This window comes from Tribolium castaneum, chromosome 5, assembly GCF_031307605.1.
Source record: "Tribolium castaneum strain GA2 chromosome 5, icTriCast1.1, whole genome shotgun sequence".
In the NCBI taxonomy this organism is placed as follows: domain Eukaryota; kingdom Metazoa; phylum Arthropoda; class Insecta; order Coleoptera; family Tenebrionidae; genus Tribolium; species Tribolium castaneum.
The window spans coordinates 3,894,129-3,912,578 of record NC_087398.1 but is presented as its reverse complement, the minus strand read 5'-3'; the positions used below and the strand labels follow the sequence as shown (position 1 = coordinate 3,912,578).

Below are 18,450 nucleotides of genomic sequence, written 5' to 3'. Positions count from 1 at the left end.
AGAAATTGCAGTTTTGTCATCTACTAGTTACGACAAATTTTATACAATTATTTATTTAACCAGTTTCTAATATTAGAAACAATGAAAAATTGCTATTTTCGTCGATGTTAATTACAAATTCATGAAATTCAGGTTCAACCTCATCGTATAATTTAGCGCAACGACGTGTCGATAATATTATATTATCAACTGTCAGCGGATTTGCAGTCGTAATATTTTATTAAAGTTAACAAGCAGCAACAAAACCAGAAACCACATCGATGAAAAAAGCCCCAGATTTCACACCGAGATTTATTACGCGCCGTTAAGAAACCCTCCCATTTAGTACATCACGACTTGTTTACAAAATTCCAGTGAATTTCGTTTACGACATTTAAATTCCGTCTGACTATAGCGTGACCGCATACGTACGTGAACTCATCCGTTCAAAAAATGCTATAGAAAAATCACACAACAAAGAAAATATTCTTCCTACACCGAAACTTTCGCACTTTTATTAAAACCCACACCGCAGATATTTCACGGAAAGTATAACGAGGAAAACAACAATGTTGCGGAACTCGATACAATTACACGTTAACGGTTCAATAAATCCCCGATAAACACTGTTTTTACAATTTAAACCCAAACAAGATAAATTTTTCTCAAACACCGTGTAAGCGCACGTCTGAGGAAACAATCCGTCTTGATGACACATTATTCTTTCATTGTTTATTGCATTTTTTCCACCCGAGGAGTCGCCGACGCGTTGTAAACAATCAAAATCACCATGTGAAGCGACCTACCTATGCATTATATACAGTGTGTTTATCCCTAACCTATGCCACTGCGAAACGACGCTCGTTTCTTCGCTTGCTGCGCTCTCAACCGTTGCGAAATATTGATCCGGAAACCTTACAGCAAGGCTGCATGGTGTGATCGATGCAAAAAATAGATATTTCGCAATTACGGATGTGTCACCCACCTTCAACACCACAATTATTGTACCAAGAATAGGAACTGTTACAATGTTACAACGTTGGGATATTACACGGTTTATGGCACCATTAAAACACTTGTTGTTTGTTAGGAAGAAGACTTTTATTGGCAGCGGTCGGGCTTTGTGTAAATCAAAAAACTCATCGAAAACGAATTGCTTTTTTGACAAGCATGGGCGGCAACCCCGTGAATATGCAACGTCTGATGAGAGAAATTAAAGGCCTTGAAAAAGGTTTCGAATATTGCAAACAATACGACGGTAAAACAAAATTTTATTCAAAATATTTTACTTTTTTAAGCGTATAAAAATATCCATGAAATATCGTTAACATTTTTCAGCGCTCCCTATGCCAGTATCCCCACAAAACGTGAAGTGATAATTCTTGCTCTATCGTAGTCCGCTTATCAAACCTAGCCAAGTCCAACATTTCGAGCCAGTACCAAAAAGTACCGCTCATCGCCCTTATCACAAAGCCATAAATCGTTGCAGTCACGTCTCGAAACTAGATTTTGATAAAAGCTCGCTTTTTCAGTGTTCAATTTGAGCTAACGTGAATATGAATACAAGAAAAAAAAGTACAACTGTTTACCATTTTTACAACAAACACGTACGGGCAGCATAATTAGAAAGTCATTTTATCGCCCACAATTTTCATACCAAAATATTTACTTAATTTAAATTTGTTTTTTGTTTATTTAACGAAACAATAACACCGAACGTAAACATAAGCTTTTGACCCGTAAAAACACAAGAGAAATTCCCCATTCCCTCGAGTCAAGTCACCGCAACATTTCCTTTTTTCCCCGGGAAAAGTTAATCCTCCCTTGACCCGACATCGGCGTCCACTCTCCAAATATTTTCCCAGCTGTCGTTTTGTAACCTATTGAATTACACTCGACCGATCAAAGCAAACAAGCAAGCCAATTTTTTATCCCTCTTATGTACATTTAAACCGTTTTCGCTTAATACAAAAAAAATCGTCCCGATATTGCGATTTTATCCCGGGAAACTTAATTATCCTTGAGACGTTCCCTGAACTGAATCCCGGAGGACTCGGCGCAATACCCCTATGTCTCGCCGAGGGTGAGAAAACGCCCGCCATGTGACCTCGCGCGTTTCGTCCAAAATCGTCGAAAAAAAGCACACAGTTCAGGGTGTGTTTGGGCGCGAGCGCCTCGACGGTGAGTCGGTGACCCGTTTTGAATTAGGCCGTCGAGACGCCGCAATAACAACAATGCGCGTGGCGGCGCCGAGACGAGTAAATCGATTTTCGATACTACGAAGAGACGTATTTCCCACTGCGCACGCTTACTAGATGCACCTGGAAAAAGGGGGGCGGATTTTTGGGGACGGGTAAACAATTCATAAAGTCGAGAGAGGGATGGAGTGTGGTGGCGGGCGACGCAGCAGCTCTACCCCAAGCCCTGGAACGTGAAGCTGGGAAACGACGCAAAAACTCACAGGAACGTATTACGAAAGAAAACTCTAATTGATGTTTTTCAAACCAATGCTATGAAGTGAAAGACAAAAAAGTAATTATATAAATTAGTAGTAATAACATGATAAACAACAAATTGCTATTTCTGTTGGTGGGACGTGGAATTACTGCAAAAACAAATAAACAGTACCTTGAGGTTTGATTGCAACAAAGTAATGAAAGACTAATGAGGTGTCACACACAACAAATTGAAAATCAAGCGAAAAGTTAAAAAGTAGGTACTACCAAACACTGCTATTGACGTAAAAACTGAAAACAACATTTAAAAATACCATTTACTCGTATGTTGGGATTTGTTGATAGAGATAGGTAACTTTACGAAAGATGTTCAGAATTTTCAAAATTTTTAGAACCAGTTGGAAACGATTTGACCAAAGAAGAGTGGATTTTGTCATACCCCCGATATTTCAGGTTCCATCTGTATATTTTATTATGGTATTTTGTAATAAAAATCAATATTTCGATTGTCTATTTATTTTAATTAAAGAAGGTTTTACTAAATTTAATACAAGATAAAAATCAAGATAAAAAAACCAATAAACATAACAAAATGATGACATATTTCACCGCATATTACGTGAAAAGGCAACGATAAGATATTTCAATTAATTACGAGCGTAAAAAAATTCCTCGATGATCCATTTGGAAGATAGTATGTATTAGCTGAAGTTAAAACAAATCAGGTATTTTTAATAAAATGTCTCAAAAACACAGTAAACCAGGTTATTACAAAGCGATGAAATTAGAACCAGAAGCTAAATCAGACAAAGTAAAAATGACACAAAATACAAAGCAAAATATGAAAATAGACTCTGAAACTAGATCAAAGGTAGACCTAACACAAGCTAAAAAATAAACCATGCCAGAAAAAACAGAACGAGGACGGACGACAAGGTAGACTAAAAAAATCTAAAAGAACAGGTGACAGAAATCTAGAAATAGATTAAAAATACGAACAGAGAAAAATTCCATCAACTAAAACAATGAAGAAAACATCAAACGACACAGAAAATCAGTTAATAATATTCAAACTTTTAAGTCGGTAAAGTAAAAAACGATGATTACATTATTTAAACAATCATAATTCATAATGAAATGAGAAAAGCGACAATGAGAAGGAACTGTCACAAAACATAAATTATTCGCTTTTCAAGGCAAATTTCTTTAAAATTTTCCAGAACATCGACACGAGTTTTGCTTTTCTATTACAAACGTGTAGCTTTGCAATTATCCAATTTCTCAAGCGATGTTGATAAGATAAAACGTTTAAATGACATTAAATTACATTTTTTACAATACAGAGAACAATTTTTTATTCTACGCACCGTTTCCAAGATTTGAGATAACTCCCGTAATTTATTTTTAACTCTTGAAACTTTTCCTTGTTTAAGTAAAAAAAAAACATTTCAAATGTCGCTTTATGTTCTTAGATTTAGGAAGATAGTTTGATGCAGTAAGATAAAATGTTCCACAACTCCGACTACACTTAGTCATAAACATAGTACACAATAACATCATAATTAATAATAAACAACGACTCAAATAAATCAAAACAAACGATCCCGAAAAAATAAACAATCCGCATTTCCTCGTTCCTCGTTTCTCCCTCGAAAGTGTGCCATCCAAAACCAATTACTACCATCCTCTATTCTATTATTAAAAAATCCCCACGACCATAAACGCGGAATTTAATTAATTTCCTTTTAACGCCAAAATAGAAAATTATTAAATCCGATAACAATAATTTACGACTTGCATCTTATTAAAACCGGCGCGAGATCTCCCCTTTCCCGTTTCATTACCGAACGAGTTCAACGTACATTATTTTCTATTTCAGTACGCGAATAAACAGACTAAGGACAGGTGTTTGACAGATGGCAATAGAGCACATCCAAGGCGTACGACACTCCTTTTATGCCACCACCTGCCGCGTGTTAAAACTGCAACAACTGCACAGAAAATGAGAAACACAACTCCGCTGCACGCTCGATTTATCGATAAAAAGGCGAAAAAGTGACACATTTTTCAGGCCGTCGGCCGTGATCAAATCAAAATTAATACGAGGTCGGTGAGATTATCATTTATTTTTTCACCGATGCCATTGACCACGACAACGTAGGTGGTTCCATTCATAAAAAATACCATTTTCCAAAAACCACAACCAGCGCGTACGTCGTAACCCACTTTCTTCGTCAATCGATAACGGCAGCTTCCTCGTCGCAAGCGAACAATCGAGTGTCCTTTCGAAATCCGAAATTACATCGAATGGGTTTTAAAGAAATGAATAATTTAAATCCGAAAACTCTTCAAAGTTCAACGAATCGCCGCCGTTATTGGCCAAGGTGTGCACTCGCCGAATAATCGGCAATGGGGCCCCCGAATTAGGGGCCCCGTGTTTAGGCCGTTGCCCAAAACATTGACCTCGTCGCCGGAATACAAACAACGCACTTCTTTGAGTTTCCTCACCTTGACACGGGTGGGAAAATCGTACGGATCTCGCTCGAGTCGAGGGATTTTCCAGCGACAACACACTCGATGAAAAGTGATTTTTTCGACACAATGGAGTCACGTGATGTGTGTTTACCAGTTTTTAAGGTGCCAGTCGAATTCGTGTCACGGAAAGTAATAAAATCGTACAGTTTCCAAAAGTTGCGCAAGCTTTTCGAGAGAAAAATGGATGAGTAAGAGATGAGTTGAGAGGATGCCAATATCCTGATGGTTATTCATCGGAAATTTATCCGCATAAAATGTGGCAAAAAATTGAAACCTGTTATTTATCGGCGAAAACGTATTTCCTCATCAAATCGAAACAGCAACAAAAAATACGAGTAATCCTGGCGATAAAGAACGACGAAATTCGAGTCAACACTGACAAATTAAGCGTATTAACAAGTATTTTTACGCAGTCAAATATTAGAGCTGATTGTCACCTGCTGTAATACTTAAGAAAAGACCAATATTTGTTTTAGCTGTTTTTATTAATTCTCAAAGCGACAAACATGTCACTGAAATATTCCTACTTTTTGCGATTGAAAAAATTATGTAATCCGGCGCTAAATATGTTTTTAAACCCCACGTCTCTCTACGATAAATTTACCACTTAAAAACATCATTACATAAGGATTCATACATTTATTCATCAATCCGTTCGTATTCGCTTGTATATTTTTCTGTTTATTTTACATCAAACCGGATTTTTTCACGGAAAACTCTTAAAATGCAGCCAGTCTTGAAAAGCAAAAATTATATTTAACTTGTCCAATTTCTTTCACATTTTCGAAGCTATCGCTCCGCTGGAAAATTGAATTTTCTAAAAATAACTCAGACTTAATAATATTTTTATATAAAGTGAAATATTCGTCTGCGTATTGAATTTACAGTTTTATTTATAGTTTTTTAATATTCATTTCGCGTTTTAGCATAAAGAACTTTAACCTTTTTGTTCACACTCACAATAAAATTTTTATAGAGATGTTTTTCAAGTTCATTATTTTAACAGTAAAAATTAATAAAGGATCGTTTAATTTACTTGGGCTATTACCGTCCATATTAAAGTGACACCTTGGCAATGGTGAACTTGGCACACGAGCCTAAGATTTTTGAGTAATTCTCACTTTTCAAAAATCTTAACAAAAACCTCCTCGCCTCCAAACTTGTCCCCGTTCCCACGCTCCTCCTGACGTCACAATATCACTTACGTGCGTCAGTCATTTCTCCCCCAATTTCCCTGCTCAATGGATTCCTATCTCCATTAATATAACATTTATTTGTTATTTATGTAACAGTCCATAAATACAAGAGTCTCATCACAATAAATTCCGTTCGAGTCTCGATTCTGCTCTCGATTCTTGTCACGCGATGTTTTGTCCAATTGTTATTGGAAAGACAGAGCTTTTGTCTAGTTTTCAAAACACTTCCCTCCAGTTTATCAACTTTTTACGTAATATTGCGCAACGTGCAATTAGGGGTAGTTTTTCTTGTCCCGTCGATTAATAAAGGGCGTGAATAATTACGAGAATTCTGATACGTAGAAAGGCGGGAAATCGATAGGTGGTGGCATTAAAACCGCCACGTAATGAAATAATAAGAAACTTGACCTGTTTTCCAACCGGCTTATTCGAATTCTTCATGCAAATCGAACCTGACAGGCTCTAATTTCAAAGTTTTTGAAAAACTCTCCCACCCATACTGCGCTAATTACGACCCATAAAAACCAACCCTTGAAATGTTTTCCAAGGACCATAAATATACCAATAGACAGTTTACTGCCGCACTTGGAATTGATGCAAGTCGTTACATAATATTCCACGTTTTATTATCACCGACTGCAATAAAATTAATTAAATCATTTCGATTTTATGTTTATTCTGACGGTCGCGGGAATTTATAATTCGCACTCTAATTGGGAAAAAACTTGGGAGAATTCCTCAATTGTTGGCACAAAAAATTTACGTCAAACTACGCAACATTGAGTTCATAACGTACGTTTTTAATTAATTACGAAATTCGCAAGACAATTCCATCAGATCTTCCCTCCGTTTAATAATTATTCAAGCCCGGATCCAAGCCTCTAATTGAAAATTAGTTACCTCATTTTTATTAAGTTTGTCACCCTTCATTTTTTACCTGCCAATCATTGCGATACTGACGCACTCGAAAACAAATTAAACATGAATTACCCTTGAATCTAAAACACGCATTTCATCCATAATTATAGTGAAATTTAAAATCGATTTAGAAACACATTTTTTCAACGTTTGCCATCCTGAAACCGTGGCTAACTGTGACAAAAATTTCGGCAACAATTTTGCGCAACGTCACGTCCTGTTATGTGCGATTTATTTATTTACACAACAAAAAATTGTTTATTTATTAACAACTTATTATTTGTTTAACGTGATGTAACATAGGCCACTCGATCAAAGTTTGGCACTCCTATAGTGACTTTTTAAGTCAACGCGGCCTTGATAAATTGACATAAATGACGGAATTCCTGATCGGAAATTAATAAAGTTTCTTTTAAATGTCATTAACTAAAAAAGCGACAGTTACATATTAATCGGTTTTTTTCTTGCAAAATTTAGATTGGTCAAGGTAAATGTGTTACCAATGACTAATACCAAACTTTTACGTACTTTTACTTACCGAAACCAATTATTCTCGAGCCGGACCTGTCCAACGCTACCCCACGCCGCTTTTTCCAATTTTCCGTTGTTTTCGCTTTTCCGCTATGAATGTTGTTTTAAACGAAACTCCAACCACGTGATTTTAATTACCACAACAATCTAACGCAGCCCCCGGGCTGATTTTGCCAATTTTTGCAATTTTTTGCCTCACTTTGACGTTAACACAAATGACATTTCTTGAACAGAGCCAACTTGTGAAGTGGTATAACACCAATTTTGTGCCCACCAAAACTATTAATTTGCAATCACGCCCTGATAAACGCAGTCCCAAATGCCACCGCGTTCTTAATTAATAACTATTTAACAGTCTGAGATTTTTGTGGATTATTAAAAAAAAATGGAAACTCGCATTAGTGTTTTATTTTTGGAGTCGTACCAACCCTATCTCACGCCCCTAAACGCAGTACGCGATGCGGCCCCTCAGCGGGGCTTTTCCGCGCTTTCTATCCGCGTACGTCCCCAAAATCGATTATTTGACACAGATAAGACATTTGAGCAATGTAAACATAGAAAGTGGCTCATGCAAAAACCTGGTCACGTGCGTGAAAAAACCTAAAAATAACACTCACGGTTGTGCCTCGTGAGGGCTCCGAAATCCATTCTAGCCGCCCCTGGAGAGACCCTAGCCCTTTGCACAGCTGCGGCAGCGATTAAAACCAACACGTGTCCATAATACGCACTAAAAACGCGAAATTAGCTAACGATGTCTAGGATCTAGTGATGGTCCGCGACAACAAACGAATGTCTGGCTTTATGGCGCGAAATTCAAACTAGGAATTGCACCTAAACACTCGGAATGCCGATTGCAGACTGGACGAATAGAAAAATAAACCGTAAGTAAACACGAATACGCTGAAAGACGCATGCTCGTAGTAAAATGCCTCCTCTCGCTCTGCTACGAGCGTGCCCCAGGCTGCGAGGCAGTTCATTGGCTGGACGTTGGTTGGAAGAGTTTTGTTACGTCACTGGTCGAAGACGTGTAGGTGCACACGTGGGGGCTGCGGCGAAATTGGGCTAGCGGTTCAGGTGCAAGGCCGGGAAACGCCTGGCGTTACAAAAAAGGCCTTATCGGCGTAATGTGTTGTTTTCAGGCGATTAATTTCGTTATCACTTATCGCTCGTAATAAATTTGATGCTTTTTACGTAAAACTACAATTCATGGTGAGAATCGACTCGTGGATTGTTTTCATTGCCAATGCCAGACGAGAGATAAACACTTTTTATTCAGTTATCATTTACATAACTTTACGAGGTGTGTTTTTTCAAATTGGAACTGTTTTACAAACATTAAAACGCACAGATTTGTGTTTAAAACAAAACAAGGAAATAATAAATAAACTGGACGGCTTAAAAATGTGTATTTAAAACATCAACACGACTGCTTAAGTTTACAAAAACACTACACATAATAAATAGGTGAATCTTTGGTTACATTATTGCACTACCAGTTGTCCAAAAAGTCGAGCCCCGTTTTGGGCAACGTGTTCCCGACTGAATCTTTCTCAATCTTGTCTTCTGGAACCTCGAACATTTCGACAACTTTCTGCAAAAAAACAATAAATAAACGCTGGTTTTGTGTTAACAATACAACCTTCTTAGGTTTATGTTTGACGACAGGTTTGGGCTTCTCCTCAGCCTCAAAAAGCGTCAAGTTCCTCTGACTGCGTGTCTTAAAACTAAAAGGTCCTGAGTGTTCATCCTGATAGGTACAGTGGTCATCAATTATCAGTTTGACCGCATACTCGCTAACACTCTCCTCAATTTCGTTCTGTTTGTACTTGAGCAACACTTCCGGTGTTATAATACTTTCGGAAAGTAACTGTTTTTGTTCTTTTTCGGAAATTGACTCCCACAAGTCCTCGTACGCCGATTTGGTCTCCTTCATGTCGGCGTACATGCGGCGGGCCATGGGGTTCAATTGACTGAAATACTCTTCGGCTATTTGTTCGAGAGCCATCACAAATTCATCACTGTTTCAATTTTTAAGACGTTTGTTTATTGTTTACGTTTGATAACTTCGCCCATTGCGACCGCCAACGGCACGAACCCGAAATCACCAACTTTTAGCCCACTTAACTAGTGATTTTACGTGCTGACGATTGGTTTAGTGTCAATTGTCATTTCTAAGGTTAGGTGTTTATTCGAAAAATAATGCCAAAAGTGGTGTCCCGCAGCATTGCATGTTCCGACACCAAGGACCAGGAGGAATACGGCGATGAGAAACCGCTCCACATTTATTACTGCTTGTGCGGGCAGATGACTCTGATTTTAGGTTAGTTGGAACACTTGGGGTCGTTTTGTAACGTTATTTTTACAGATTGTTCGATAGAGAGACTTCCTTTGCGTAAGAGGGACGGCGCGCGTGTCCTGGACGGGACAAACCACGCACATAAGATAACCTGTGATAATGACGAAACTGTACATATTAAAAGACCTGAAGGGATAGAGCGGCAGTACAGGCTCAAGTGTAAAAAATGTGGGCTCCTTTTGTACTACAAACACGATCCCCAAAGCCCCATCAGTTTCATAGTTAAGGGGTCGCTGATCAAGTCCACGAATGAGGGGCCCATTAATGATATTTACAACCAGGTGGCTGTCGAGAAGCCTAAGAAAATCATGGTGACGAAACATACGAAAAACATGGGGAAATTTAGTTCCGTCACCGTGTCCACTATTGATGAAGAAGAGGACGAGATCGAAGCGGTACGTTTGTACCGTTTAGTCGGTTTTATGTAATTTCATTTAATTTTTTCTGTAGAGGGAAGTGGCGGATAGTTACGCCAACAACGCCCGCATCATTGAAAAACAACTCGAACGCAAAGGCATGAACAAGCGCAAGTCGGACGCGACGAAACCGCAAGACATGAAAAAAATCCGCGGCACCCTAATAGACAAATAAACTTTATTGTGAACAATCTTAAATATATTACATTTCTTACGAGATTTAAGTTAGGATAATAAAAAATTTAGACTAGTCAACGGTTTGACAATAAAGGCGTTGTTTCTTGGGCAGTATTCCGCACTCTATTCTCAGTCCTATTACTGTGTATACTATGCAAATAAGTGGCGTTTAAAGCCATGTCCCTTATGCTCATCGGCGAGTTCCCCTCGTTCGTCCACATCCGACTCGTGTGATATTCGGCGCTCCTTCGCAACATAGCCCCATCCGTGCACGGCTCCCCAATCCTCCAAGCCCCCAAACTCTCCTCCATCCTCGTGGGGTCCTGGTTACTCAACGAGGCGATCATGCTGCTCTGATTCTGCACGTTCTTGACGAAAGCTTGCACGCTATCTGGCGGCTTCCAGCTCGGGTTTGTGCACTTGAAGTGGACCAGACTCAGCTCGACTTTCCCATCCTCGCACTGCGAGTACTGATCAGGGACCGAGATCTCCTCCTCATGCCACTCCGGGTTCCCGTGCTTGCGCACATCCATCTGAGCGAAACTGCACACATCTCCAACCCCAACCACCGAAACGGTGAAGTTGCGGAAGAAATCGACGATTTCGATGGCACGTGGGTGGATGTGACGCCACAGAATGTATGGAGTTAGCAGGGGCGAAAGAATCGTTTCCAAAAGACTGACGAAACCGTATTGGAACAACTGTTCAAATTCCTTGCGGACGCGGGCAGTGTGCGCCTGCCCGACCCAATCAGTTGGCAAATAATGCGTGTGCAGGACAACTTTGGTTAGCAAGTCCTCCAGGTCACTCGACGTGGTCTCGTCGGGGGCCAACGACCGCAAAAGCGCCACGGCGACCGTCAGAACGGTCATAATCGTGAGGACGTGCTCCACTGTTAAAACATCCTCGTCGATGATGGACAACCCGACCAAAACCGCGAGAAACGAAGTGGCGTAAAAACCGATATTTTCCGAAATAATCGTCCCCAGAGGTGAGGTAAAAGCCGCCAGGTATTTGGAAGCCGGTCGGTGGGCCCTAGTCAACCTGGCCTGCAGTTCGTGCTCGAGCTCGTTGAAGTGTCTCAAGTACAAACGGCCGTAAAGCGACCACCGCCTCACGGCTAACAAACTCGGTTCCTTGCGTATAATAGCAGCGTAACTGAAGAAAGCGTACAAAATCTGCCACAGGAAAATAATCGGGGCGAAAACAAGGTTCGCCAACGCCAGCCAGAGGATGTGTTTGGCGAATTGGTTGGCTAGCTCGTGTCGCAAGTTGGGCTTTTTGTATTCTTCGCGCAGGTGCCACGGGTGCTCGAAGGGCGACCACGGCGACCAGAAGAACAACAACTGGATGTTGAGGCGCAGCCCCGACGTCCAGTACACGACCTCGCCCAGAAATGGCACTTTGAGACGCGGCGGCAGCAGCCTTTTATTGACCATGGCGACCAGGTAGTTCTGCTGGCGCAAAATCCGGTGGTAGATGTCCAGTTCCGAAAGCTCCCGCTTGTGGATGCACATCTGCTGCTCGATCTGGACCGTGCGCACCTTCGTCTGGACCTCGTGCCAGGTCAGGTTGTCCAGTTCCCCGTCTTCGATCTTCAAGGCCGTGTTGTAGAATTGCTTAATGTCCCAGAAGTGGAAGAAGTGGTAGACGCCCCGGATGAGTTTGAGGATCCAGACGATGATGGCGATGATGAGGGCGATCCAGGTGAGGGCGCTGAAATTCGAGACGCAGTCGCCGAACGGGAGGACGACGTCGTGGAGGGTGACTTTGGTGGCGTTGGTCGGCGGGGGGATGTCTTTGAAGAGGACTGGGTAGTTGATTCCGTGGAAAACGTAAGCGGTGAGGACGACGATGAACACGAATTGGATGAGTTCGAGGACCTCCTGGAGGAGCATGCAGTATAAGCCGTGGCGTTGGTGGTATTGGTACATGCGGGAGAAAAACGAGTCGAGATCTTCGATGTGGTTCCAACGGGCGCGAGACGGCTCGGCGACGTGCACCAGGACGCCGCCCTCCTCGTCTGGCTCGTGGGTCTCTTGCAGGGAGGCGTAGTTTTGCATGTTAGCTTTCTGGAAAAAAATACGAATAATGCAATTGTCTTTTATAAAAATGCAAAGTTACAATTATTCACGAATTTTTCTATTGTACGAGACAAAAAATTGATAATAAACCAATCAGTTGACTTTCTTATCGTACACAAAAACAAGGACATCTTTATTAATAAATCGGCCCTTTTTGTTTTTAATTAAAAATTACGAGTATCTAGTTACAGTATTCGATTGATTATGAAACATAAAAAAAAGGAAAAAATCACCACTTGCTTGACAAAAACGGAAAAATCTATTAAAAATTGTTCTGATGACACGAACGACAGAGGTTTCAGTCCATTTCAACATTTGCATAAGAATGACTGTTATAAATAAATGAAAGTTACCTCTGCTATTCATAGCAAACTGTGACAAAAATAAACTACCTGCCGAGGGTCTTACTGGTCTTACAACATTGTTGAAAACGGTTACATTTCCCTCTTTATGCGATTTCTGTAGGCATGATTTTTACGTAGAAAGTCCAAATCGGAATAAAAGATAAAAATCGCCCCATATCAGCGTCATTTCGTGCTTTGCACATGATACTTTATCAAGTGGAGAGCAAAGCAAACAATGCACTTCCCAAAATAAATATTTTTAATTTGGGCGCCCCTCGACCTACTGTCGTCTGTCAAAAACAACAACAAAAAACTTCGAAACCTTCAAGGTTTGTTGTTACACAACACAAAACAGCTGATATCGATTCAACGAAAAACCCTTTGTGGCCACACACCAAACACTCTGATGCGCAAAAACGATGCAAATTTATGATTTGATAAAAATAGAGCCAATGCATTGAGGGGTAAAACAAAGGGAATTACGTACCGATCATCTTCATCGAAAAATTTAGAGAATCACTTGAGTTTTGCTGGTGGCAGAAGGTGAAACGCGGTTAATTCATTAGGGAAGAACGAGATTTAGTACAAGTGCAAATTTGGGACTGTTTGTGTACACTACACTACGCAATTTTTTCACATCATCCTCGAACACAGAGAATTTTGAACGTAAAACTGCGCTATAAGAAAATTGACAGTTTGTGGTCGTTGGTGGCCCTGCTGACTAGTGATATTTCAAAAACTCGGTCGGTAATCGCTGGTTTTTCTTATTTTTAATCTCTTATTCTAGTTTTTTAATTAGTGTTTTTAATCGCTTCACATCGATAGACTTGTTTTAAGTCGTTGACGTTCCTTGTACGTAATTATAATTAATTAGGGATCCTCTTAATTAAAAAATCCAAGAGTGGATTGGTAGCATTGCATGGTCTGTCAACGTCATTGTATTTTGTGGTTATGGTAAATTTTCGGGGTGCCACGTAATTTTGCATTAAAAAACAGTGATGGGGAACTCTAGCAGCGTCGATATTCCTGGGGGAGGTACAGAGGGCTATCACGTGTTAAGGGTAAAAAAAGCCGCACCGTTTGGTACGTTTTTCACTCCGTTATCGGGCGTTTTAGGTGCAAGAAAATTCGCCCGGTAGTCGGGCCGGTTTGGAGGCTTTTTTTGACTTTATTGTTGCAATCAATGGTACACGCCTTGACCAAGATAATGACACTCTTAAACAAATACTAAAAAACGGAATAGGTAACAATTAATTACCTAAAACCTGGCAAACTTTACCTTGCCCCAATTTCAGGAAAACAGCTCCCTATGACCATTTACAGTAGCAAAACGCAGAGCGTGCGCAGCGTTACAATAGAACCCAGCGATTCCTGGGGCGGGCAAGGTCTTTTAGGCGTCAGTATCCGTTTTTGCTCCTTTGAGGGGGCCAATGAGAACGTGTGGCATGTTTTGGAAGTAAACCCCGATTCCCCGGCTGACCTTGCGGGGCTTCGGTCATTCACCGATTACATAATCGGGGCCGACTCGGTTTTACATGAAAGCGAGGATTTGTTCGCGCTGATCGAAAGTCACGAGGGGCGCAGCCTCAAGTTGTACGTTTACAACTCAGTTGACGACTCATGCCGAGAAATCACGATAGTCCCTAACTCGAACTGGGGGGGCGAAGGCTCAATAGGCTGCGGAATCGGATATGGGTACTTGCACCGGATCCCGGTCCGGGGGAACCCCCCAGCCCCCACACAAGCCACGTACAAACCGCCCCCAGTTTCAAGCTTCAACCCTCCGCCCCCTACACCAGTGACCGCATTTAACCCCCCTCCTGTGTCCACAGTAAACCCCCCAGCCCCTATTCCTGTATCAACTATAAGCCCCCCAGCCCCAGTGCCATCCTCACTGTTTGCCGAGCAGGCCGTGAAAACAACCGAAGTGGAGCCAGTATTGCCATCAGCGGCCGAAATTCCCCCAAATTCTACCATTGGGGGGAATTACATGTTCCCTCCAACCACGGGGGGTTCATATCTAGTGTCTTCACCCCAAATGAATCAAACATCGACGGTAGATAGTATTCCAGGTTTGCCGACATATACAGGGATAGCGACACCGTTCCAGCCCCCAACAACCCCAAATTTAGCCGCGTTTAGTTACCCCCAAGTGAGCTTACCCCAAGTACCGATTCAAGGGCAAGCGCAGTACCCCCAAGTATCGGTTCAAGGTCAAGCTCAGTACCCCCAAGTTGTTATGCCTCCCACTACTGGGGTTCAGAATTTTCCACAAACGTCACAACCACTTATTTTTGATCCCACAATAGCGGCAAGGTCTGCACAACAATTACTGAGTGGGAATAATAATCCTGTTAGTTAGACTTTAATTCATTTTTTTTGTTATAATTTATATTATTGTAATAAAAGGTATATTTTAAAGAACTGTTTTGTTTTTGTGCAATTTTAGGCAAACTGAATTTTTATTGTAAGGAAGTGTAAACGTGTACATACAATTTTTAATAAAAATTAATACAGAATTTGGTCTTTACGAAAATTATTACACTTTTGAATACCCCAATGTTTGGACAAGGTTGGTAGGTATTAGCCAGAAAAGACTGGCACTATTGGTCGGTTTTCTCGCCAATTTTATATATTGTTGGACTTTTATTTAACAAATAAATTAATTTACAAGCAAAAAAAAGTAAAATTTGTTGATTAATTTAGGTCAAAACTTTACGAAACATTAGAAAAGTATTTTAAAACTTACTGTGAAAACATTTTTCCTACAAGAAACGACAGGCAACTTACAATACAGCAATTATATCTTGTTTGAAACTGCAATTTCGGTCGTTTTTTCTAATAAGACAATAAAACGCACCAAATCATTTAATTATATCAAGGAGTGAATTGTAGAAATCACATCCTTTCCTTCATAATTAGTCCAAATAACCAATTTGTTAAAGTGATAAGATCTTATCTGATCGTGCGGATTTGGGAAGATTTATTACTGAAAGGGCTCGAGTTGCAACAAATGATTTATTGCCAGATTTATCACTGCGTCAATCATTCAAAGAAATAAAAATGTTGGGCAATCGAATTTTACAAACATTTACAAAAATCATTCTCATTCAATCACGACGAAAACGATAATTGTTTATGTAAATGGGCACCAATTGTTTTCAAATGAGTAATTGATTACTGTTACAACACAATTCAGTTAGGCAGTGCCCACATTTAAAAAATATTGGGGAGCAAAATTTCGATAAGAGATAATAATTGCGAATAAAATCTAGCGATTTCTAGACGACTCATTCGCTCTCCAACAATGATCAAAAATTTTTTTCGTCGCGCAAACACCACCAAACAAATCGCGGAACAACGACGGCCCGCGGTCACCCCCCAGCACTTCGACTACGATGAAGACATCATCAAGACAATCACTAAGCACCCCAAATGCAAAGAGTGAGTAATTTACCGAACTCCACCACAAGTCATTCAAACAAAAAATTTCAGAGACGAGATGTTTATTTTATCAGCGATCGAAAACAACGATTTTTTATGCAGCCTCCTCCAGAATAAAAAATTGCAAGACGTGGTCGATTGCATGTACCCCGAGTCGGTCAGCCCCAGTCAAACCATCATAAAAGAGGGCGATGACGGTTCGCATCTTTACGTTTCCGTTACCGGGACGTACGAAGTGATTCAAAACGGAAAAGTGGTTAAAACCTTCAGCGACGTGCGCGTTTTCGGCGAATTGGCCCTTTTGTACAACGCCAAGCGAATCGCGACGATAAAAGCGCGCACTTTTGGCAAAGTCTGGATTTTGGACAGGGTCGTATTCAAGCACTTGATGGTCAATTCGGACATTGAGCAGCGCCAGGAAATCGTCGATTTTTTGAAACAAGTCCCCAAATTGAACAGCGTCCCTTTGGAGGTCCTGGAAGAAGTCGCGTCGTTGCTAAAACTGGACTTTTTCCCCACTGGGACCAAAATCGTGGAGGAAGGGGAAGTAAACCCTGACAAGTTTTACATAATTAAGGCCGGCTCTGTGACCGTGAGCAAGAAAAACGAAGGCGCGATTGACAAACTCTACAAGGGGAGTTTCTTCGGGGAGTTGGCCCTTCTGAAGGAGAAGGAACGTAAAGCCACAGTCATGGCCGACCCGCCAGGGACGGAATGCCTGATTTTGGCCCGGCGCGAGTTTATCGCCCACTTCGGGAACATCCCTGATTGTTTCAGCATCAACGTCCAGACGCAGCCTTACAAGCCCATGGAGGAGATAATCGAACACACGGACCTGAATTTGTCCGATTTTCACGTTATTAGCACGTTAGGGATCGGGGGTTTTGGCCGAGTTGAGTTAGTGCAACACTCGGGCAAAAAAGAACTCGTTTTCGCCCTTAAATGTATGAAGAAATACGTAATTGCGGCCCAGAAACACCAAGAGCTCGTTTTCAACGAGAAGAACATTCAAATCGTTTGCAAAAACAATTTTATCGTGCGCCTGTACCGCACTTATCGGGACAAAAAATTCCTCTATTTTTTGCTAGAGCCGTGTCTGGGGGGCGACTTGTGGACGCACCTCTACAAGCAAAAACCCCGCTTTTTGGACGAAAACCACGCCAAGTTTTACACCGCGTGCGTGGTGGAGGCCTTTAATTACCTCCACGAACGTCTGATTATTTACCGCGACCTCAAACCCGAAAATTTGCTCATCGATGCCAAAGGTTACGTGAAATTGACCGACTTCGGCTTCGCCAAAAAATTAAAAATGATTAAAAAATGCGTCAAAAAAACCTACACGTTTGCGGGAACCCCCGAATACGTCCCGCCCGAAATCATGCTCAATCAAGGCCACGACAAGGCTGTGGATTACTGGGCCCTTGGAGTGTTCGTTTTTGAGCTTTTGACGGGTAAAACCCCCTTCCGGACCGACGATGTCACGTACATGAAGACCTACAAGTTGATTCTGAAGGGGATAGATGATGTCGAGTTTCCGAAACACGTGTCGGTCGAAGCTGTTAAGTTGGTCAAAGAGTTGTGCAAGTCGACGCCGCCCCAAAGACTGGGCTGTGGGAGCGGCGGCATTTTGGACGTGAAAGGGCACGAGTGGTTTGGGGGCTTCGACTGGGGGCGGTTTGAAGGGGGCAAAATGCCCGCCCCTTTCAGACCCAATTTAAGGACGAACATTGACGTGCACTACTTCGAGAAGTTTGGGGCCGACGAGGACGTGCCCCCCGATGTGGCCGTAGACTGGGATAAAGAGTTTTAGAATTTGAATTTCCCGGTTTGGGTAATTCATAGACGACTGTGTTTTTCGAGTCGGTGCCCACGCTTTGAAACCTTTATTTGCGATTATTAATTTACCAAACTCATTTATTTACTAGCATCAGTTAATTAGTTAATTAATAAAGACAATAATATGCAATTTTCCCGATCATTTGCACATCCCAGGCTAGTAACGGACTGGGCGACT

General features: G+C 41.2%; 6 protein-coding genes across 9 annotated transcripts in view; 3 read left to right on the top strand and 3 right to left on the bottom strand.

The window, feature by feature from the left end:
- Nucleotides 1-8,524, bottom strand: part of LOC657107 (growth factor receptor-bound protein 14) — a 42,030-nt gene extending 33,506 nt beyond the window's left edge. Inside the window, exon 1 of one of the 2 annotated variants that reach the window (XM_008195791.2) lies at nucleotides 8,233-8,524. In XM_008195791.2, the coding sequence (XP_008194013.1) occupies nucleotides 8,233-8,263 (31 nt within the window). In that variant the 5' untranslated portion in view covers nucleotides 8,264-8,524. Of the gene's footprint in view, nucleotides 1-7,622; nucleotides 7,836-8,232 lie in introns of those variants that run through there. The other variant, XM_015980403.2, reaches the window with a different exon arrangement.
- A 481-nt stretch (nucleotides 8,525-9,005) lies between these two features.
- LOC103313191 (hypothetical protein) lies at nucleotides 9,006-9,739 on the bottom strand. Its single transcript, XM_008195792.3, has 2 exons — nucleotides 9,255-9,739; nucleotides 9,006-9,206 (listed from the first exon to the last, which is right to left on the bottom strand). The coding sequence occupies exons 1-2, from the start codon at nucleotides 9,618-9,620 to the stop codon at nucleotides 9,105-9,107; spliced, it is 468 nt and encodes a 155-aa protein (XP_008194014.1). The 5' UTR covers nucleotides 9,621-9,739; the 3' UTR covers nucleotides 9,006-9,104.
- A 58-nt stretch (nucleotides 9,740-9,797) lies between these two features.
- On the top strand, nucleotides 9,798-10,678 carry LOC657264 (uncharacterized protein). Its single transcript, XM_963732.4, has 3 exons — nucleotides 9,798-9,935; nucleotides 9,981-10,366; nucleotides 10,422-10,678. Exons 1-3 carry the CDS (start codon nucleotides 9,815-9,817, stop codon nucleotides 10,560-10,562), a joined length of 648 nt encoding a protein of 215 aa, XP_968825.1. The 5' UTR covers nucleotides 9,798-9,814; the 3' UTR covers nucleotides 10,563-10,678.
- Atg9 (Autophagy-related 9) lies at nucleotides 10,549-13,620 on the bottom strand. Of its 3 annotated transcripts, none has more exons than XM_963803.4 (2): nucleotides 13,480-13,620; nucleotides 10,549-12,636 (listed from the first exon to the last, which is right to left on the bottom strand). In XM_963803.4, exon 2 carries the CDS (start codon nucleotides 12,625-12,627, stop codon nucleotides 10,639-10,641), a length of 1,989 nt encoding a protein of 662 aa, XP_968896.1. In that variant the 5' UTR covers nucleotides 12,628-12,636; nucleotides 13,480-13,620; the 3' UTR covers nucleotides 10,549-10,638. The 3 variants fall into 3 exon arrangements, with proteins under 3 accessions (XP_968896.1, XP_015835887.1, XP_064213003.1); XM_015980401.2 differs by lacking the exon at nucleotides 13,480-13,620 and adding an exon at nucleotides 13,041-13,169; XM_064356933.1 differs by lacking the exon at nucleotides 13,480-13,620 and adding an exon at nucleotides 12,882-12,900.
- On the top strand, nucleotides 13,596-15,511 carry Grasp65. Its single transcript, XM_963875.4, has 4 exons — nucleotides 13,596-13,735; nucleotides 13,792-14,053; nucleotides 14,109-14,235; nucleotides 14,288-15,511. Exons 2-4 carry the CDS (start codon nucleotides 13,991-13,993, stop codon nucleotides 15,352-15,354), a joined length of 1,257 nt encoding a protein of 418 aa, XP_968968.1. The 5' UTR covers nucleotides 13,596-13,735; nucleotides 13,792-13,990; the 3' UTR covers nucleotides 15,355-15,511.
- A 563-nt stretch (nucleotides 15,512-16,074) lies between these two features.
- LOC103313192 (cGMP-dependent protein kinase, isozyme 1) lies at nucleotides 16,075-18,402 on the top strand. The gene is made up of 2 exons (XM_008195793.3): nucleotides 16,075-16,436; nucleotides 16,488-18,402. The coding sequence occupies exons 1-2, from the start codon at nucleotides 16,300-16,302 to the stop codon at nucleotides 18,244-18,246; spliced, it is 1,896 nt and encodes a 631-aa protein (XP_008194015.1). The 5' UTR covers nucleotides 16,075-16,299; the 3' UTR covers nucleotides 18,247-18,402.
- Nucleotides 18,403-18,450: the final 48 nt, after the last annotated feature.